This window comes from Theropithecus gelada, chromosome 11 (assembly GCF_003255815.1).
Source record: "Theropithecus gelada isolate Dixy chromosome 11, Tgel_1.0, whole genome shotgun sequence".
Taxonomy (NCBI): domain Eukaryota; kingdom Metazoa; phylum Chordata; class Mammalia; order Primates; family Cercopithecidae; genus Theropithecus; species Theropithecus gelada.
The window spans coordinates 16,383,398-16,406,011 of record NC_037679.1 but is presented as its reverse complement, the minus strand read 5'-3'; the positions used below and the strand labels follow the sequence as shown (position 1 = coordinate 16,406,011).

The 22,614-nt window shown below is 41.8% G+C and overlaps 1 protein-coding gene across 11 annotated transcripts in view; it reads left to right on the top strand.

Annotated features, from left to right (window-relative positions):
- R3HDM2 (R3H domain containing 2) overlaps positions 1–22,614 on the top strand; it is a 188,199-nt gene that overhangs the window by 96,313 nt on the left and 69,272 nt on the right. For 5 of the 11 annotated variants that reach the window (XM_025402430.1, XM_025402427.1, XM_025402425.1 and 2 more), the window contains exon 1: positions 477–536. The exons of 5 other annotated variants lie outside the window; for them this stretch is intronic. Coding sequence is in view for 1 of the 6 variants with exons in the window: in XM_025402423.1 (XP_025258208.1) it covers positions 602–617 (16 nt within the window). In the remaining 5 variants the exon portion in view is untranslated. Of the gene's footprint in view, positions 1–476; positions 618–22,614 lie in introns of those variants that run through there. One more of the 11 variants, XM_025402423.1, reaches the window with a different exon arrangement.

Sequence of the window (22,614 nt, the reverse complement as noted above, 5' to 3'; positions counted from 1 at the left end):
ACCTCTTCCATGGCTATTTCAAGCAATGCTTTATTCAGATGTAGCTTGTGAGAACAGTGGTGATTTCTGTTCTCTTTGGTGATGCTGTTGACGCACATTGCAGGAAGCAGGGATTCCCCTATAAATATCCTTCACTGTGTCATTACCCAGCTATCCACACCTGGCTGGTGAATGTACCTCTCTGTCCTCTATCTTTATGTAACTATCCCCTAGTCTTAAATGTGATAAGCCTTTGCTATGATTGGGGAGCTTTTTTGATTGTGAACATCCAAGGAGGAATTTGTTAAAACCTTTTTACTAAAAAATGCCTTTTGATGTGTTGAGATTGTCACATGGATTTCTTCTGGGTTTATTTATTCTTATTTTGTATTACTTTTTCTTATAATTGGCTTGTTTTTATTTGCTGGCCTTGGCTTCTAAAGAGTGCAGAGATGGGATTCCCTCTACCTCCAGTGACGTAGTGATTTTGTTTGCAGTCTTTTTCTTCTGAGAGGGAGGGGACGGAGAGAAGGAAGAAGAAAAATCCATCTGAAGCGGTGCGTTCTTCCTTCTGTGACTTGATGTTGGTAACTGGGTGCCATTGAATAGAGCTGAAACCAAAATGGGATGTTTTAAGGGTGCTATAATTTTGTTTCCTTTTAGAATAGGCTCAGACCGAAGTCAGAATTGCTGAAGCAAGGTGCCTGAATTAACCCTGTATGTCCTGCTGTTAATTTTACCTAATTACTTTTTCTAAATAAGGAAAGAAAAAGAACTTATGAGCAGGTTTCTGGAACCAGGATGCATGAATAATTTTAGGTTGAGTTTTGGATTTGGAATTTTTCTGCCTTATTTGCACAGTTTGTACACTGTTTCTCAGACCTAAAAAATAGGTAGTTATGTGAAATTCCTTAACACTGTAGTTTAGAATAAAATTCTAATTTTGATGTATGTAGCTAAAGCAAAGCTTTAGGAAGAAATTGTTAGATATACTCTTAGGTGTGAGCATAACAGCCCAACCCATTTAATTTTTGGATTGAGTATCTGGGCTTCCAGTGCCTTTTCATGCAACTCCATTTTAATACCGCTGATTTCTAGAGGGCTGCAGAGGTCAGTTTGAAAAACTCAGTAAACTAGAGCCTAGGAAAATTGAAGGTTTACCTATCTGTCAATGTGTGTTTGGGTAACATATGTGGAAAAGTGCCTTTAAGAATGTGCTGGTTTATTTTCTATCTTTATTTTCTCTTCTGTGCTTTCATTTACTCTAAATTCTTTGTGTGAAGTGAGAAGAGTAATAATGTCTGCTTCTCAGTTTACATTAGATATTCTTATTTTTCTATGATGGTTTGATTATATTAATATTTATTACAGCCATAAATGTTTCAAACCAACACAATCTATTTGTTGCAGGGGTAGGAGGAGAAAAAGGAAGATAATCCTAGGGCAAACTGAGAGAATTCTAGAAGAAATAACCTATTTAGAAGCTTGCCAGAGATAGGAGCTATAAGGGTTAAGAGAAATTCCACCACATCCTTGCATCTTGATATTGCAGCAAATTTGTGGGTAATTTCTTGCTAGCTTTTCAGGAAACCCCTGTGGTGGACAACCCTCATTAATCGTTGCTGGGAGACTGCTCTGACGTCACTGGGAGCAGTTCCCCGTCTGCAACTAGGACAGGAATAGCCTTTGAGGGGGAAGAAAACTGCTGTGAAATTAAAAGATGACGGTTTTGTTTACTTGGTTTTCCTTTCATTTGAGGGTAGATAAGATAGACCTAAAGTCTTTCTTAAATGTTTGTCATTACCAAGGGAAAAATTGCCAAAGTTCTTTTTATTTCAACTGGAAGTGCCTTCTTTTGAAATCTTTATTTTCTAACCATCAAGGTTTTGGAAGAGGTCAAGGAAAAAGAAAAGCTATTGAAAGATGTTAGAGAAGTAAGATTTCTGTTTCTTTTTATCCCCTTTTCCCCTACTTTTTTTGTTTTTTGTTTCTGGAAGAAGGAAAGATCAAGAACAGCTTTTATAAATCGTTTTTAGCATCACCCTGTTTGGGATAATTAAAAGTGTGATACATATGTTGGAAGGACACTACTGTGCCTAAAAGTTACTATAACTACTTAATTCTCTTCTCTCTGATATCTTCCTCTCCTAGCCCACTCCCTTAACAGCTCTCACTGTTAACAGCTTCTCTCTCTCTCTCTTTTTTTTTTTTTTTTTAAGACGGAGTCTTGCTCTGTCGCGCAGGCTGGACTGCAGTGGCATGATCTTGGCTCACTGCAACCTCCACCTCCCGGGTTCAAGCAGTTCTCCTGCCTCAGCCTCTCGAGTAGCTGGCATTACAGGCACATGCCACCACACCCAGCTAATTTTTGTATTTTTAGTAGAGATGGGGTTTCACCATGTTGGCCAGATTGGTCTCAAACTCCTGACCTCGTGATCCGCCCACTGGCCTCCCAAAGTGCTGGAAAATACAGGCATGAGCCACCACATCTGGCAAGAGTTTCTCTTTAGAAAAAACTTACTGGTTGAATGCTTGCCCCCGAGAATTAAAATCCCAGGTTTGCCAATTGCTGCTCTGTGACCTTGGCCAAATTACTTAACGTCTCCATTTGTAAAATGGGTCAGATGTGGTGGCTTACACCTTTAATCCCAGCACTGTGGGAGGCTGAGGTGGGTGGATCACTTGAGGTCAGGAGTTTGAGACCAGCCTGGCCAACATAGTGAAACCCAGTCTCTACTAAAACTACAAAAAAAATTAGCTGGGTATGGTGGCGAACACCTGTAATCCCAGCTGTTGGGCAGAGGTTGCAGTGAGCTAAGATCACACCACTGCACTCCAGCCTGGGCAACGGAGCAAGACTCTGTCTTTTAAAAAGATACACACATGCACACACACATTTGTAAAATGAAGACAATAATTAGTACCCTCTTCCTAGGGTTGTTTTGAGGATTAAAAGAGTTACTACATACATAATAAAGCTTTTAAGACAGTTCCTGGTCATTTTAAAGAATTAGCATTAGCCATTATTATTAATATTTAGAAATAGAGTCCACCCCAGGTGGCAGAATGAGACCCTATCTTTCTCTCTCTCTCTCTTAAAAAAAAAAAAAAAAAAAAAAAAAGGCAGGGGGATGTACTATTTGTGTCTTCAGATCACATGTAATTTTTGAGGAAGCCAGAAGAGATTTTCAAGCCGTGTAAGAGATTGAGTTTTTAAAATGAACATCAGGATCGGGCATGGTGGCTCACACCTGTAAGCCCAGCAGTTTACTTTGGGAGGCCAAGGTGGGTGGATCACTTGGGGTCTGGGGTTTGAGACCAGCCTGGGCTATATGGTAAAACCTCGTCTCTACTAAAAATGCAAATAAATTAGCTTGGCATGGTGGTTCAGGCCTGTAGTCCCAGTTACTCAGGAGGCTGAGGCAGGAGGATCACTTGAACATATCCAACCAATATGGATACAAATTCTATACTAATATGGAAACAAAGTTTAGAAAGAGTTACCTCAAAACATCGCTGTTTTTAATAGGAGTTATCTCTGAGTTGTTGATCATGGGTTTTTTGTTTGTTTATTTTCTTCTCTATACTTGTGCGTGGTTTTTTGTTTGTTTGGTTTTGTTTGTTTGTTTGTTTGTTTTTTGAGATGGAGCTTCACTCTGGTTTCCCAGGCTGGAGTGCAATGGTGCGATCTTGGCTCACAACAACCTCTGCCTCCCAGGTTCAAGCGATTCTCCTGCCTCAGCCTTCCGAGTAGCTGGGAGTACAAGCATGTGCCACCACGCCCAACTAATTTTGTATTTTTAGTAGAGACAGGGTTTCTCCATGTTGGTCACGCTGGTCTTGAACTCCTGACCTCAGGTGATCCGCCCATCTCAGCCTTGCAAAATGCTGAGATTATAGGCGTGAGCCACCGTGCCCGGCCGTGCGTATTTTTTCTAAGTATAAAGAAACCTGCAGTACTTTCCTAATCATAAAAATTAAAAAATATAAAAATTTCTAGTGTTCATATCTGACAGATGAAAATTGAGAAAGATAGCGTCCTATGATTAGAGTTTGGGGCTTTCATATTGGGAGGTAACATCTCTGAGAAGATACCCTCTTCATGCACCTTCTTGTCCTTCTGAGGTTAATAAATATGCTCTTTCTGTATCTGCTAGCCTAAGATCTTTACAGTGTGTGTGTGTTGTTGTTGTTTTTTTTTTGGTGATGGTATAGAGGAAATTTAATGTGGAGAGAGGCCTACTGGTGACTTTCTTTGCAGTGACTTAAAAAAATGCTTTAATACAATTTATGACTCCCACTGAAAGTTGCTTCTACCTTGTTTTCTGAGTTGTTGCCTTAAGAATTCTTGGGAAATTTAGGCTGGGCATGATGGCTCATACCTGTAATCCCAGCACTTTGGGAGGCCAAGATAGGCAAATCCCTTGAGCCCAGGAGTTTGAAACCAGCCTAGGCTCTTAAGATAGGGAGATCCAGTCCCTACAAAAAAAAAAAAAAAAAATCAGCTAAGTGTATGGCCCTGTAGGCTCAGCTACTTGGGAGGCTGCCTCAGCCTCCCAAGTAGCTTGAGCCCATGAGGTTGAGGCCACAGTGAGCCGAGATAGCACCACTATACTCCATCCATCCTGGGCAACAGAGTGAGACCCTGTCTCAAACAAGAAAAAGAGAGAGAGAAAGAGAATTCTTGGGAAATTTGAAATAGCATTACAGAGAAGATTTTCTCAGTTTTAGGAATTTCTGAAATTCTGTCATTGCTTCTCATGTTAGTCTGCTGTGTTGGTCCCTTGGAACTCAGTGCTAACAAATGAGATCTAGACATCTGTCTACTTTTTTACAAATAATTTTCAAAAATTTATTTGAAAAATTACTTTTCAACTTTAAGAATCTACTTACAAGTAAAACTTGCATGGAAGACAATTTTGTAATATAAATGTTAGCATTGCCTAGCTTTAGAAACCTTTGTTTCTATTCCATAGCCTATTATTTTTTTAAACTTTTATTTTAGGTTTGGGGTACATATGAAGGTTTGTTATACAGGTAAACATGTGTCACAGGGGTTTGTTGTTCATATTATTTCGCCACCAGTGTTAAGCCCAGTACCCAATAGTTATCTTTTCTGTTCCTCTCCCTCCTGTCACCCTCCCCGCTCAAGTAGACCCCAGTGTCTATTATTTTCTTCTTTGTGTCCATAAGTTCTTTTTTCTTTGTTTTTTGGAGACGGAGTCTCGCTCTGTCGCCCAGGCTGGACTGCAGTGGCCGGATCTCAGCTCACTGCAAGCTCCGTCTCCCGGGTTTACGCCATTCTCCTGCCTCAGCCTCCCCAGTAGCTGGGACTACAGGCGCCCGCCACCTTGCCCGGCTAGTTTTTTGTATTTTTTAGTGGAGACGGGGTTTCACCATGTTAGCCAGGATGGTCTTGATCTCCTGACCTTGTGATCCGCCCATCTCGGCCTCCCAAAGTGCTGGGATTACAGGCTTGAGCCACCGCACCCGGCCTGTGTCCATAAGTTCTTATCATTTAGCTCCCACTTAGAAGTGATAACATGCGGCATTTGTGATAACATGTGGCATTTTCTGTTCCTGCCTTAGTTTGCTAAGGATAATAACCTTGAGCTTTATCCATGTTCCTGCAAAAGACATTATCTCGTTCTTTTTTATGGCTGCATAGTATTCCATGGTGTATGTACCACATATTCTTTATCCAGTCTGTCATTGATGGGCATTGTTTTTGCTATTGTGAATAGTGTTGCAGTGAACATTCGTGTGAATGTGTCTTTATGTTGGTAGAATGATTTATATTCCTCTAGGTATATAGTCAGTAATGAGATTGCTGGGTCGAATGGTAGTTCTGCTTTTAGCTCTTTGAGGAATCATCATACTGCTTTCCATAATGATTTAATAATTTACACTCCTATCAATAGTGTATAAGTGTTCCCTTTTCACTGTAACCTCACCAGCATCTGTTATTTTTTGACTTTTTAGTAATAGCCATTCTGACTGGTGTGAGGTATGAAATTAAAAAAAAAAACCCACAATGAGATACCATTAGATACTATGGTATGGTATCTCATTGTGGGTGTTTTTCATGCATTTCTCTAATTATCAGTGAGATTGAGCTTTTTTTCCATATGCTTGTTGTCTACATGTATGTCTTCTTTTGAGAAGTGTCTGTTCATATCCTTTGCCCACTTTTTAATGGGGTTGTTTGTTTTTCTCTTGTGAATTTAAGTTCCTTGTAGATGATGGCACTCGTAGGCTCAAGCAGTCCTCCAGCCTCGGCCTCCCAAATTGCTGGGTTTACAATGGTGAGCCACCACGCCTGGCTCACACCTATAATCCTAACACTTTGGGAGGCTGAGATGGGAAGATCTTGTGAGGTCAGGAGTTGAAGGCCAGCCTGGGCAACCTAATAAGACACTGTCTCTACAAAAAAAAAAAAAAAATTAGCTGGGCATGGTGGTGCCTGCCTGTAGTCCCAGCTATTTAGGAGGCTGAGGCAGGAGTATTGGTTGAACCCAGGAGTTCAAAGTTGCAGTGAGCTGTGACTAGGCCACTGTACTTCCAGCCTGGGCAACACAGCAAGACGCTGTCACTTAAAAAAAAAAAAGGTGACCGGGTGTGGTGGCTCATGCCTGTAATCCCAGCACTTTGGGAGGCTGAGGCGGGCAGATCACCGGAGGTCAGGAATATGAGGCCAGCCTGGCCAACATGGTGAAACCCTGTGTCTACTGAAAATACAAAAAGCAGCCGGGCATGGTGACAGGCGTTTGTGGTCCGAGCTACTTGGGAGGCTAAGGCAGGGGAATCACTTGAACCCAGGAGGCAGAGGTTGCAGTGAGCTGAGATTGTGCCATTGCACTCCAGCCTGGGTGACAGAGCAAAGACTCTGTCTCTCACACACACACACACACACACACACACACACACAGAGTATGGGAGATTGACACAGATCAGCAGTACTAAATCGCATATATGAAAAAAAATATGTTACATATTTTGTAGTGACAGGGTCTTGCTCTGTTGCCCAGGCTGGAGTGCAATGGCCCAATCATAGCTCACTGTAGCTTCAACCTCCTGGGCTCAAGGGATCCTTCTGCTGTAGCGTCTCAAATAGCTGGGACTACACAAAGGTACCACTACACCCAGCTAGCTTTTTTTTTTTTTTTGGTAGAGGTGGGGTCTCTCTCTGTTGCCCAGGCTGGTCTCAAACTGCTAGCCTCAAGTGACACTCCTGCTTTGGCCTCCCAAAGTGCTGGGATTACAGGCATGAGCCATGACACCTAGCCAGCAGTCCTAAACTAAAATCTAGCTCTCCGTATATTGAGGCATGGGAAGTTTAAATATTGTGATTTAGCTGGACAGCACTTCCCTACACTAATTCCTCAATATATCCTGGTGTTGGTTTTCTGGCAGTTGAAAGATTCTTGAATTTCTTTACTGAAATTCAACAAGGAAAAATCTCCAGGGTTTTTGGGATCCCTTGTTATTTGTATAGATTCATTGTCTTTGCTACTCACTCCTTGCCCCTTTCATTTTTAGTATAACGGAATGGCAGCATTTCTTATTTGTCTGTAGAGACTATTCTCTGACAATTTTTGCAGCAGTTTCTGTGGAAAATGCTTTATTTAAAAAAAAAAAAAAAGGCAAAGGAAATCTCATCTTGAGGCTCTTAGTGATAGAACCTGTTGCCATGGAGTCTTGGATCAGATTGGCTGACCCAGGGGCCAATGAACAGATAGAACATAAACACATTATCATTTAACTTTGCGGAATGTATTATTCAATAATAGGTGACATTAATACCATAATTGTATATAGAAACTGTGAAATAAAATGTTTCAAAAATGATATAAGATGTTTTTTAAATTTGCTGTTAAATATAAATATGATAATTGCATATTCTTAATGTGATTTGATTGGGGGAGGATATTGTGGGAAATACCTACCACCTATCTGTGAATTGGGCTGCTACTGCAGCCAGTTGGGCTTGTGCTAAGTCTAAGTCTAACTATGACCTTCTAGACTAGAGGAGTTTTTTTTTTATATATATGAAGCTGCCTTTCTTTTTTCTTTTCTATTTTTTTTTTTGGTTTGAGACGGAATCTCGCTCTGTCCCAGGCTGGAGTGCAGTGGTGCGATCTCGGCTCACTGCAACCTCTGCCTCCTGGGTTCAAGCTCTTCTGCCTCAGCCTCCCAAGTAGTTGGGATTACAGGCAGTGCACCACACCTGGCTAATTTTTTGTATTTTTAGTAGAGATGGGGTTTTGCCATGTTAGTCAGGATGGTCTCGAACTCCTGACCTTGTGATCCACCTGCATCAGCCTCCCAAAGTGCTGGGATTATAGGCATGAGCCACCATGCCCAGTCCCCTTCCTTTCTCCCTCCCTCCCTCCCTCCAGAAATCTGTATGTATGTATGTATGTATGCATGTATTTATTTATTTATTTATTTATTTAGAGATGGAGTTTCGCTCTTGCCACGCAGGCTGCGGTGGTGCAATCTCGGCCCACTGCAACCTCTGCCTCCCAGATTCAAGCAATTCTCCTACCTGAGCCTTCCAAGTAGCTGGGATTACAGGCGCCTGCCACCATGCCCGGCTAATTTTTTTGTATTTTTAGTAGAGACGGAGTTTCACCATGTTGGCCAGGCTGGTCTCAAACTCCTGACCTCAGGTTATCCTCCAGCTTTGTCCTCCCAAAGTGTTGGGATTACAGACATGAGCCACCGTGCCTGGCCTGAAGCTGCCTTTCTTATTTTGATAGCTTTTAAATCTGCATCGGAAATTATTAGCTTTTTTCTTCCATGTTTTTCTTTTTTTCTCCTCCAATCTGACATGGTAGATCCCTGTCAGCGTTATGTAGTTGTCTCTCTGTTGGGTCTGGAGATAGAGGAATAGCTGGGGGTAGCTTCCATGTTTTCCATCTTCAGTTCTCTAGCTTGTTTGTATATATTGACTTAGGTCTGGGATATTTCACTGAACTCAGTGTTGGTTCCTTGTCATAGCTGATCATGGCATGTTCCTTTTCCTATTTTATTGCCCAAGAGAATAAGAATGATTCATTCATAGAAATTACCCTCTCTAGATCTTGTAAATGAAAGAAGTTGAGAGTTTTGCGTTTCCCTTCTTACACTTTATGTCAAGGGATACTTGAGAAATTATGGGTTGGGTCTTATTCTTTGCTCTCCCAGTGTTCTCATACTTAGCTATTTACAGAGCTGAAGGATTGAAAGCGATATCCAGAGGTCCATGAATTTATTCCTTTCTTTTGAGCTACTGAAGTCTCTGTAAGATGTGAATCATTATACCATCACCTCCATCTCAGGAAAAACCAATTTTAGATTCTGTATTAAGCAAAGAGAGACAAAAAGGGTGTTCAGTATCTGACTGGATAGCTTACCTTAGGGTAAGAATAAGGAATGTGGTTTGGTTCATTGGATAAGCACAAAGCAGGAGGAAAAAGTATCACGTTAGATTCACAGGTTATAAGGTTGAATCTCAGTTCACACAGTTTTTTAGATCTTGTGAATCTTTTCTTGCTAAGCTTTATTTTGAATGAGAATCACTGATCTCTTAGGTGAGAATTTTGGAAAGCCACCCTGATCTAAATTTGGGAGAGCAGCAGACCGTTTTGAGAAAACAGTGTGATATCAAAGAAAGAACATGAATTTGGAGGCATCCTTGAGTTGAATTCTAGCTTTGCCACTTACTTTTTTTTTTTTTTTTTTTTTTTTTTTGAGACAGGCTGGAGTGCTGGAGCGATGCAATCACAGCTCACTGCAGCCTTGACCTCCCAGGCTCAAGCGATCCCCCCCCTCAGCCTCCCAAGTAGCTGGGACTACAGGTGTTTGTCAGCACACCTGGTTTTTTTATTTTTATTTTTGTAGAGACAGGGTTCCACTATGTTGCCCAGGCTGGTCTCAAAATCCTGGGCTCAAGCAATCCTCCCACCTCAGCCACCCAAAGTGCTGGGATTACAGGCGTGGATCATCACACCTAGCCACTGTTTACATTCTATTAATATGGCAAATTACTTTTTTCTTTTCAAGACAGGATCTTCCGCTCTGGGGTCCAGGCTGGAGTGCAGTGGTACAATCACAGCTCACCATAGCCTCCTGGGCTCAAGTGATCCTGCTACCTCAGCCTTTCAAGTATCTGGGACTACAGGAACATGCCACCACGCCTAGCTAATTAAAAAAAAAAATTTTTTTTTTAAGGCGGAGTCTCATTCTGTCACCCAGGCTGGAGTGCGGTGGTGCGATCTCAGCTCACTGCAAGCTCTGCTTCCCGGGTTCACGCCATTCTCCTGCCTCAGCCTCCTGAGTAGCTAGGACTACAGGTGCCTGCCACCACGCCTGGCTAATTTTTTGTATTTTTAGTAGAAACAGGGTTTCACCGTGTTCGCCAGGATTGTCTTGATCTCCTGACCTCATGACCCGCCCACCTCAGCCTCCCAAAGTGCCGGGATTACAGGCGTGAGCCACAAAAAAATTTTTATAGAGACAGAGTTTCCCTATATTGCCCAGCCTTCAAATTACTTTAATTCATTTATTTATTTTAAAATACACTTATTATATGCCAGGCAGTATTCTATTCTGTTTATAAGCAGTGAGCAAAACAAAATCAAAATCTCTGCCCTCTTTGAATGTACCTTGGGGACAGAGAGATAATAAACAAGATAAATAGTAAAATAAATTGATCGTTTGACAATTATAAATGATGAGGAGAAAAATAAAGTCAAGGAAATGGGATAGGAGGTATTTGGGGTTTTGTAAGAGATAGGGTCAAAGAACAAACACTGATGGTCATTTAAGGTCTTGTAGATCATTTTAGGGACATTTGCTCTGAGTGAGCTGGAGACCCATTGGGGGATTTTGAGCAAAGGTGTAAAATGGTCTAACAACATTTTTACACAATCGTTGTGGCTACTTTTTACAAAATACTATGGTGGGGGTGAAAGTGGAAGTAAAGAGACCAATTAGAGGGATGTTACAGTCATTCAGCCAAGAGAGGATGGTGAATGACAAGGCAAGAAAAAGAAATAAAAGGCATAAAAATTAGAAGGGAAGAAGTAAAATTATCTCTATTTGCAGACGATGGGATCTTAGATATAGAAAACCCTAAAGATTCCAGCCAGGCGCGGTGGCTCATGCCTGTAATCCCAGCACTTTGGTAGGCCGAGGCGGGCGGATCACAAGGTCAGGAGATCGAGACCATCCTGGGTAACAAGATGAAACCCTGTGTCTACTAAAAATACAAAAAATTAGCGTGATGGCGGGCGCCTGTAGTCCCAGCTACTCAGGAGGCTGAGGCAGGAGAATGGTGTGAACCCGGGAGGCAGAGCTTGCAGTGAGCCAAGATCGCGCCACTGCACTCCAGCCTGGGTGACAGAACAAGACTCCCATCTCAAAAAAAAAAAAAAAAAGAAAACCCTAAAGATTCCACAAAAATTCACTTTAGAATTAATAAATGCCAGCCAGGCATGGTGGCTCACACTTGTAATCCCAGCACTTAGAGAGGCCAAGGCGGGTGGATCACCTGAGATCCTGAGATAAGGAGTTCAAGACCAGCCCCGTCTCTACCAAAATTACAAAAAATTAGCTGGGCGTGGTGGTGGGTGCCTGTAATCCCAGCTACTCAGGAGGCTGAGGCAGGAGAATCACTTGAACCCAGGAGGCGGAGGTTGTTGTAAGCTGAGGTTGTGTCACTGAACTCCATCCTGGGCAACAAAAGCAAAACCCTATCTCAAAAAAAAAAAAAGAATAAACACATTCAGCAAAATAGCAGGATACAAAGTTATCACAGAAATCAGTTGCATTTCTGTACATCAGTAATGAACAATCCGGCCAGGCACGGTGGCTCACGCCTGTAATCCCAACACTTTGGGAAGCCGAGGCAGGTGGATCACCTGAGGTCAGGAGTTCAAGACCAGCCTGACCAAAATGGAGAAACCCTAAAAATTTTTAGTCTCTGCTAAAAATACAAAATTAGCCAGGCATGGCTGTGCATGCCTGTAATCCCAGCTACTCAGGAGGCTGAGGCAGGAGAATCATTTAAACCCGGGACGCGGAGGTTGCGGTGAGCCGAGATCACACTTCCAGCCTGAGCAACAAGAGCGAAACTCCATCTCATAAAAACAACAACAACAAAAATGAAATCTGAGAAGGAAATTATGAAAACAATTCCATTTACAATAGCATCAAAAAGAATAAAATACTTAGGAATTAACCAAGGACGTGAGAGACTTACACAATAAAAACTATAAAACCTTGCTGAGAGAAAAGAAATTAAAGAAAATATAAATGGAAACACATCCCATGTTCATGGATTGGAAGACTTAATATTGTTCTTTTTTTTTTTGAGATGGAGTCTTGTTCTGTCGGCTCACTGTAACTTCTGCCTCCCAGTTCAGGTGATTCTCCTGCTTCAGCTTCCCGAGTATTGGCTATTTATATGATACCAATTTGGAGTGGAAATATGTTACTCGTAAGAGAAAAACAGTACCAGTAAACAGCAAGGAAAAGAGATGTCTCAATTATTTTTCTCTCCCTTCTTACTATAAAATGATTAGGAGGAACTAGTATTCACTGAGCAACTACTGTGCAGGCACCTTAAAATTGTTATTTTGTAATTTTTAGTGGCTCTGTGAGATATGTATCATCCCTGTCTTACAGATAAGGAGGCCAAGGCTCAGTGACATAATTAATAAGTTGTAGAAACAGTAGTCACACAGCCAAATTCATGTGGGTCTACAAAGTCCACAATCTTATCTACCGTAACATGATTGTTGTCTCCTGCATTGTAGAGATTAATATTCTTTATTTTGATAGGTTCTACCCCTTATTCACCTTATAATGATGCTCATCGTTCTTGCAGCAGAGATAGTGTTAGGCACAAGGGTGATATACCCTTATTTCCTCCATAATAAAAGTGGCAACTCTCCCTTATTTTACCTCTTTCCTCCCAGTCAGCTCCAGGATGTTGAGATAGTATTCTTTGCTTATATAAATTGTTTATTACTTTTTCATTATTATACTTAGTGTGTGTGTGTTTTATATATATGAGATACCGTGTAGAGAGTATATTAGGTTTGGGATCTTCTACAATTTAACAAAACCCAAATACAGGCATACCTTGGAGACACTATGGGTTTTGTTCCAGACCACTGCGATTGAATATCACAATAAAGCAAGTCACACAAATATTTTGGTTTCTCAGTGCACATAAAAGTTATGTTTACACCATACCGTCGTCCAGTAAGTGTGCAATAGCATTGTCTTAAAAAAATACATACCTTAATTTCAAAGTACTTTATTGCTGCCAGGTGCAGTGACACGTATCTGTAGTCCCAGCTGCTCAGGAGGCTGAGATGGGAGGATCACTTAAGGCCCAGGAATTCAAGGCTGTGGGACACTATGATTGCACCCATGAATAGACCTTGCATTCCAGCCTGGGCAACCTACTGAGAGACCCTGTCTCAAAACAAAGAAATGAAAAAACTTTATTGCTAAAACATTCTAATAATCATCTGAGCCTTCAGCAAGTAGTGTATTTTGGCTGGTGAAGAGCCTTGTCTCGAGGTTGATGATTGCTGACTGATCATGGTAGTGGTTGCTGAAGGGTGGGGTGGCTGTGGCAATTTCTTAAGATAAGACAACTGGCCACGCGTGGTGGCTCACACCAGTAATCCCAGCACTTTGAGAGGCAGAGGCAGGCAGATCACTTGAGCTCAGTAGTTCGAGACCAGCCTGGGCAACACAGCGAACCCTGTCTCTACAGAAAATACAAAAATGAGCCAGGCTTGCCTGTAGTCCCAGCTCCTCGGGAGGTTGAGGCGGGAGGATCGCCTGAGCCTGGGAGTTTCAGGCTGCAGTGAGCTGTGATCGCGCCACTGCACTCCAGCCTGAGTGACAGAACGAGACCCTGTCTCAAAAAAAAAAAAAAGATAACATGAATTTACCGAATCGACTGACTCTTCCTTTCATGAAAGACTTATCTAGAGCATACGGTGCGGTTTGATAGCATGTTATCCACAGTTGAACTTGCAAAATTGGGGTCAGTTCTCTCAAACCCTGCCACTGCTTTATCAACTTAGTTTATGTAATATTCTAAATCCTTTATTGTCATTTCAGCAGTGTCCACAGCATCTTTACCAAGAGTAGATTCCATCTCAAGAACCTACTTTTTTGCTCATCCATAAGAAACAACCCTCATCCATTGAAGTTTTACCATGAGATTGCAGCAATTGAGTCACGTCTTCAGGCTCTACTTCTGATGCTAGTTCTCTGGCTATTTCAGCTATTTCCACCCCATCTGCAGATACTTCCACTAAAGTCTTGAACCCCTCAAAGTCTTCTGCAAGGGTTGGAATCCACTTCTTCCAAACTCCTGTTCGTGTTGATATTTTGACCTCCTCCCATGAATCACAGATGTTTTTAATGGCACCTAGAATGGTGAATCCTTTCCAGGTTTTCAATTTACTTTGCCTAGATCCATCAGAGGAATCAGTATCTATGGCAGCTATAGCCTTACAAAATGTACTTCTTCTTTTTTTTTCTTTTTTTTTTTTGAGACGGAGTCTTGCTCTGTCGCCCAGGCTGGAGTGCAATGGTGCAATCTCGGCTCACTGCAACCTCCGCCTCCAGGGTTCAAGTGATTCTCCTGCCTCAGCCTCCCAAGTAGTTGGGATTACAGGCCCCCACCACCACGCCTGACCAATTTTTGTATTTTTAGTAGAGACGGGATTTCACCATGTTGGTCAGGCTAGTCTTGAACTCCTGACCTCAGGTAATCCGCCTGCCTTGGCCTCCCAAAGTGCCGGGATTACAGGTGTGAACCACCACATCTGGCCCTAAAAAATGCATTTCTTAAATAATAAGACTTGAAAGTCTAAATATTTGACTCCTTGATCCATGGGCTGCAGAATAATAGATGTTACGTTAGCAGGCCTGAAAATAACATTAATCTCCTTGTACATATGAATCTTAGCTCTTGGGTGATTAGGTGCATTGTCAATGAGCAGTAATATTTTGAAAGGAATCTTTTTTTTTTTTTTTAAGCAACATATCTCAACAATGGGCTTAAAATACTGAGTAAAGTATGCTATAAACAGATGCGCTGTCATCCAGGCTTCTTTGTTCTATTTTTAGAGCACAGGCAGAGTCAATTTGGCATAATTCTTAAGGCCATAGGATTTTCAGAATGGTAAATGAATATTGGCTTCAACTTAAAGTCATCAGCTGCATTAGACCCGAACGAGAGAATCAGCCTGTCCTTTGAGGCACTGGAGCCAGGTTTTGACTTCTCCTCTCTAGCTATGAAGGATGGCATCTCCTTCCAATAAAAGGCTCTTTTGTCTACATTGAAATTATCGTTTAGTGTAGCCACCTTTATCAATTTTCTTAACTAGATCTTCTATATAATTTGCTACAGCTTCTACCACAGCACTTGCTGCTTCACCTTGCACCTTTAGGTTATGAAGACAGCTTCTTTCCTTAAACCTCATGAACCAACCTCTGCTAGCAGCAAACTTTTCTTCTGCAGCTTCCTCACCTTTCTCAGCCTTCATAGAGTTGAACAGAGTTAGGGACTTGGTCTGGATTAGATTTTGGTTTAAGAGAATGTTGTAGCTGGTTTGATCTTCTGTCCAGACCACTGAGACTTTCTCCATGTCAGCAATAAGGCTGTTTCACTTCCTTACCATTTGTGTGTTCCCTGTAGTAGCATGTTTAATTTCAAGAACTTTTCCTTTGCATTCACCAGATGGGTAACTGCTTGGCACAAGAGGCCTAGCTTTTGGCCTGTCTTAGCTTTCAACATGCCTTCCTCACTAAGCATAATTTCTAACTTTTGATTTAAAGTGAGAGATGTGTGACTCTTCCTTTCACTTGAACGCTTAGAGGCCACTGTAGAGTTATTAATTGACCTAATTTCAATATTGTTGCATCTCAGTGAATAGGGAGGGCTGAGGAGAGGGAGAGAGATCGGGTAGCGGTTGGTAGAGGAGTCAGAACACATACATTTATTGATTAAGTTAACTGTCTTACATGGGCACAGTTCATGGTGCCCCCAAACAGTTAAAATAGCAACATCCAAGATCACTGATCACAGATCACAATAACGCATATAATAATAAGGAAAAAGTTTGAAATATTATGAGAATTACCAAAATGTGACACAGAGACATGAAGTGAACACATGCTGTTGGAAAAGTGGTGCCCATAGACTTGCCTGACATAGGGTTGCGACAAGCCTTCAATTTGTTTAAAAAAGAAAAGAAAAGAAAAAACCAGGCGCAGTGGCTCATACCTGTAATCCACACTTTGGGAGGCTGAGGTGGCAGGATTGCTTGAGGAATTCAAGACCAGCCCAGGCAATATAAGGAGACCCCCATCTCTACAAAAAAAAAAAAAAATTAGCTGAGGATAGTAGTGCACACCTGTGGTTCCAGCAATTTGGGAGGCTGAGGTGGGAGGATAGCTTGGGCCTGAGGTCAAGGCTTCAGTGAGCTATGATCACACCACTGCACTCCAGAAGGGGTGACATAGCCTGAACCTGTGTCTTGGAAAAAAAAAAAAAAAACCAGAGGTAGTCAGTCCAGGACTAATCAGGGGCCTAGGTATCTATGTCTATGGTTTTCTACTTTGGTATCATCTCAGGGTCCAAATGACTGCTGGAGTGCTAGCCTTTACTTTCACATTCAAGCCAGAAGGAATTAGGGATGAGTGAAGAAGTACTGCCCACTTCCTTTAAAGATACTTCATAGCCAGCCTGGCCAAAATGGTGAAACCCTGTCTCTATTAAAACTACAAAAATTAGCCAAACATGGAGGTGTGTGCCTGTAATACCAGTTACTTGGGGAGGCTGAGGCAGGATAATCTCTTAAACCTGGGAGGTGGAGGTTGTAGTGAGCTGAGATCGTGCCACTGCACTCTAGCCTGGGCGACAAAATGAGACTGTCTCAAAAAAAAAAAAAAGATACTTCACAGAAGTTGTATTTACTACTTGTATTTGTTTGCTAGGGCTGCCATAACAAAAGAGCACATGCTGGGTGGCTTAAACAGTATACATGTATTTTATTACAGTTTTGGAGGCTAGAAGCCCAAGACAAGGTGTTGGCAGGTTTGGTTTCTCCTGAAGCCTCTGTGGCTTCCAGATAGTCACCTTCTCTCTGTCCTCATGTGATTTTTCCTTTGTGGGCACCATGCCTCTCTGGTGTACTTCCGTGTCCAAATTTCCTCTTAATGACACTAGTCAGCTTGGATTAAGGCCCACCCTAACAGCTTCATTTAACTTAATCGCCTCTTTAAAGGCCCTGTCTCCAAATACAGTCACATTCTGAGGTACTGGGGGTACGGACTTTAACACAGGAACTGGGTGGGGGACATCATGTGTTCAGCCCATAACACTACTTCTTACATCGCATGGACTATAACTTAGTCATGTACTCATTTAGCTACAATGGAGATTAGGATATGCGTAGCTTTTCCCCAGGAAGCTGTGTGCCCCAACTTAAAATCAGCACCTCTCTTACAAAGAGATGATTGGATATTGGGGAACAAGTAGCAGTTTCTCCTTTGCAGCCGAGGCTTGAGGACTAATGATTATTACAGATTTCCCATTTTTTCTTTGAAATCAGGTTGTTATCTAATTTCTCTGGCCAATCTCATATTTAATGTTAGATTTTGAAAGATTGTCAGCCAGGTGCGGTGGCTCATGCCTATAATCCCAGCACTTTGGGAGATTGAGGCAGACAGATCACCTGAGGTCAGGAGTTCGAGACCAGCCTGCCCAACATGGTGAAACCCCGTCCCTACTGAAAATACAAAATTAGCCAGGTGTGGTGGCGCACGCCTGTAATCCCAGCTACTGGGGAGGCTGAGGCAGGAGAATTGCTTGAGATGGAGATGGAGGCAGAAGATGGAGATTGCAGTGAGCCAAGATCGTGCCATTGCATTCCAGCCTGGGCAACAAGAGTGAAATTCCATCTCGAAAGAAAAATTGTTTTAATACTGAATTGTTGTCTGAGGTGTCCTTTTCTAAGGTCATAGGTTATGGCAGGATAGATGTAGTTGCCTGGCATTTAAGTTAGCAATAGAAGGCATGAGAGTGCCATGAATGTAGATAAATTGTGATTTTTTTCATTTTCCAGATGTCTTCTCTGGGTTGAGTTGGAAACAGTTTTGCAAAGGGGTGGGAAAAGACAGTGTGAACTTTCAGGGTCTCTTTCATCCCTAAGATTCTGTGATGCTTTCTGCATAGTGGGATTTCTTTGATAAAGCTAGAGAAAATGGAAGCTTTAGAGGGGAAGGACCCTCTACTCCTCTTTGTTTGAAAGAGGAGGCTATGTGGTTTGTTCTTTTCCACTTTAGGGCGTAAAAAGGGCATTTTTGACCAAGAATGTAGAGAAGCTGACAAAAACTGTAACAGGGCCCAACCACCACTTCAGTCCATTGATCAAAGCACCTACAGTTCTCATTTTAAGGCAAGTACAGCAATAATAGATACTGAGCAAATAAAGAGGGTATACATGTCCAGAACATTTTAATCTTGTTTCTCTCTTTACTTTGCCTAAGGAATTGCTGTAGTCACCAGCCAGTTCCTATGGGTTTCCTTACACAGCAGTGAATCCTTTTGCAGTTACAGAACAGAATGATTTTCATGCTTCCCTGATTTGAAATATTGGCACAACTATTGTTGTTATTGGCCCAGTACTAGTGAAGCCTATGACAGTTTACTTCTGCAGTCCTTAAAGGGCTTGGTGACTGTCATATACCTATAGCTTTATGTGTTTCATAAGTACTTTACACCCTATTCCCATATATTCATTCTCTCTTTGAAGAGAATGAAGATTTGGACCTATATCTCTTATTTGTAACTCAGTAGTACCTTCCTTCCTGTCCTTCTCCAAACAGCTGTTAGGCATTTACCTCTTCAGGCATGCAGTTCTACTGTTTTTGTTTTTGTCCTTTGTTTTGACAATACAATGGGAAGAACATGGAATTCTGGAACCAAGTAGACCTGGGTTTGAATTCTGGCTCCTTGCATGTAGTGTATGGCCCTGAACAATTCACTTAGTATTTCTGAGTGTTGGTATCTTTATTTTTTATTTTTTGGTATCTTTTTTTATAAAGTGGAGATAACGCTTTATACCTTGAGAATATTGAGTAAGATGATCTCAATAAACTAAAAAAATTCAAAGTCATGAGGTGTGGACCCAGGTTGAGGGGAAAGGTGACAGTTTACAAATCTAACTTTTTAATTCAAAAATATGTCCCCTCACTGATACTCAGAGGCCTCAGATCTAGGCACCCTTCCCATCCCACACTCCACACCCCAGAATGCTTCTAATGAGCAGCCACCCTGGAACACCTACGACTTTAACTTTGGGATCAGACACAGCTAGGTTGGAATTCTACCATTGCCTCTCTTGTATTGACTTGGGAAAGTTACTGGATTTCTCTGAGCTTTGGTTTCTTCAACTGGAAAATACCCTAACAAAGAGTTGTGTTAGGATTAAATAATAAATAAAAAGAAAAAAAATTTTTTTAAGTAAAGTAGAGAAAGAACATAGACTTTGGAATCAGACAACATGGAGGTTCTGGTCTATTTCTGCCACTTAGTGATGAAACCTTGATCAGGTTGCTTAGCTGCACTTGGTGGATATGAGTTGAAGTACATAAAGCACCAGGCTCATAATCATGCTCAGTAAGCCTCAGTAAATCATGCACCTTTTCCTTTTCTCCTAATTTCTAATGTCAAAGAATGGAAGAAAAGGCTTATGACACAGGAGCACCTAAACTGTTTTGTTTTTAACCTACCACTTAACCCCTGTGGATGTTTGTTCCTACTGTTTGATTCCTAAAGGAATTTTTGGTTTTGTTTGTTTGTTTATTTGTTTGTGTTTGGTGTAGTTAAATAATGTATAATAAAATGCACAGATCTTCACCATTTTGTTAATGAGGTTTGTTTGTTTGTTTGTTTTGAGATGGAGTCTCACTCTGTCGCCCAGGCTGGAGTGCAGTGGTGCGGTCTTGGCTCACTGCAACCTCCGCCTCCCGGATTCAAGCAATTCTCCTGCCTCAGCCTCCTGAGTAGCTGGGACTACAGGCAAGCGCCACCATGTCCGCCTAATTTTTGTATTTTTTAGTAGAGACGGGGTTTCACCATATTGGCCAGGCTGGTCTCGAACTCCTGACCTCGTGATCCACCCGCCTTGGCCTCCCAGAGTGCTGGGATTACAGACGTGACGGCGCCTGGCCTAGTTAATGAGTTTTGACAATTGTATTCACCCATGTAACCACTCATCAAATAAAATTGAATATTTCCATCAGTCCTGGAGGATCCCTTCTTTCTCTTTCCAGTCAATATTTACCCCCCAAGTCCTGAGCAATCATTTTCTGATTGTGATCACTGTAGGTTAGTTTTGCTTGTTCTTGAGCTTCATATAAATAGACATATATAGTATGTGTTCTTGTGGTGGCGGGGTGGGGAGGAGAGTCTACTTTCTTTAATTTATCATAGTAGTTTTGAGATCCATCCATGTTTTTGTTTTGTTTTCCAAGATGGAGTTTCACTCTTGTTGCCCAGCCTGGAGTGCAATGGCCCGATCTTGGCTCACTGCAACCTCTGCCTCCCTGGTTCAGGCGATTTTCCTGCCTCAGCCTCCTGAGTAGCTGGTATTACAGGCATGCCACCACCACACTCGGCTAATTTTTGCATTTTTATAGAGACGGGGTTTCACCATGTTGGTAAGGCTGGTCTCGAACTCCTGACCTCAGGTGATCCATCCACCCTGGCTCCCAAAGTGCTAGGATTACAGGTATGAGCCACTGTGCCCAGCCCTATCCATGTTTTTGTGTGTCTCAGTATGTACAGTATAGGTTGAGCGACCTTTATTCAAAATGCTTAGGACTTCCTGTATTTCAGATTTCAGATTTTTTGGATTTCGGAATTTTTTTTTTTTTTTTTTGGGCGTATTATAGTTGAGCATCCATAATTCAAAAACCCCAAACTGGAAATGTTCCTATGTACATCCTTTGAGCATCATACTCATGCTCAAAAAGCTTTGGATTTTGGACTCTTTCAGATTTCAGATTTTCTCATTAGTGATGCTCAGCCTATAGTTCAGTGTTTTTTATTATTAAATAATATTACATGTGTTTATTCTCTTGAGCCCCTAGATTTTAAACATTTTTTTAAATTTATCAATTGAGAGTAACTTATGATTGATACACAAATTAGTACAGGATTGGAAAGCTTCCAAGGAATTTGCCACAGGGTAGACCAGAATTTTTAGCACCTAGATATCTTTGTCTTGCTTGCATTCTCCCTACTTGGCCATGGATTAAAAGGAAGAAAATGAAATTATCCTTCTGTCTCTGAATGTCCCCTATATAACATATTCCTTTTGGCTCAGTGCCTAGAAAGTTGTTTATAAATTGATGGAAAGATATATAATCTCACTCTGTTATGGAAGGTACCTATCTTAGCAGTAAAAAAAAATTATAGGGAATATGCAGTATTCTCCCTGAAAAAAATAGCTGAATCTTGGCTTCCAATAATCCTCCCCTGTATTATCTTATTTCTTCACTCCCCCACTTGTCCCCTTGACATCTCACAGTCCCCTGTGTGCAGCTTTGAGCTACTGAGTATCTTCAGGAGACATCCTGCCTTTGAAATTGTGCTATTTGGCTGGATGAAATGTACACTGTACACAAATACATTGTAGGGAAGCACACATCTAGGCCCTCCTGGGAGCCTAATGTCTGCTTTGTTCTAGTCACCGTTGCATATGAAATAGTTCCTTTCTTCTCCCACCAAAAACCTCCCAAACCCTTAATTTCTTATCTATACCAAATAAACTATTAAGAATGGAGTTACTTCTCTACCTTTTAAGATACTACTGGGTTTATTTTAGCTGTTTAAGGCTTTTTTTTTTTTTTTTTTTGGGAGACAGAGTTTCAATCTTGTTGCCCAAGCTGGAGTACAGTGGCGCAATCTCAGCTCACTGCAACCTCCACCTCTGGGTTCAATAGAGCCTCCCGAGTAGCTGGGATTAACAGGCACACGCCACCACGCCCAGCTAATTTTTTGTATTTTTAGTAGAAATGGGGTTTCACCATGTTAGTCAGGTTGGTCTCGAACTCCTGACCTCAGTGATCCACCCGCCTCCCAAAGTGGTGGGATTGCAGGCATGAGCCACTACACCCAGCCTAAGGCTTTTTTAAGTTAGTTGCTTACTTTTGCTTTTGTTTTGGCCTGGAAAAAATTATTTCCAGGAATCTTTATGCCCCAAGAGTAACGACAACCTTCTGCATTGGCTGAAAGGACTGGAAATTACGTTAATTAAAGGTTATTTTGGAAAGCAAAAGAGCCTCAGGCTAAGAAATACAGTTTTGGCCGGGCGCGGTGGCTCACGCCTGTAATCTCAGCACTTTGAGAGGCCAAGGCGGGCGGATCACGAGGTCAGGAGATCGAGACCATCCTGGCCAACATGGGGAAACCCCGTCTCTACTAAAAATACAAAAAATTAGCCGGGCGTGGTGGCAGATGCCTGTAGTCCCAGCTGCTCGGGAGGCTGAGGCAGGAGAATGGCGTGAATCCGGGAGGTGGAGCTTGCAGTGAGCCGAGATCGC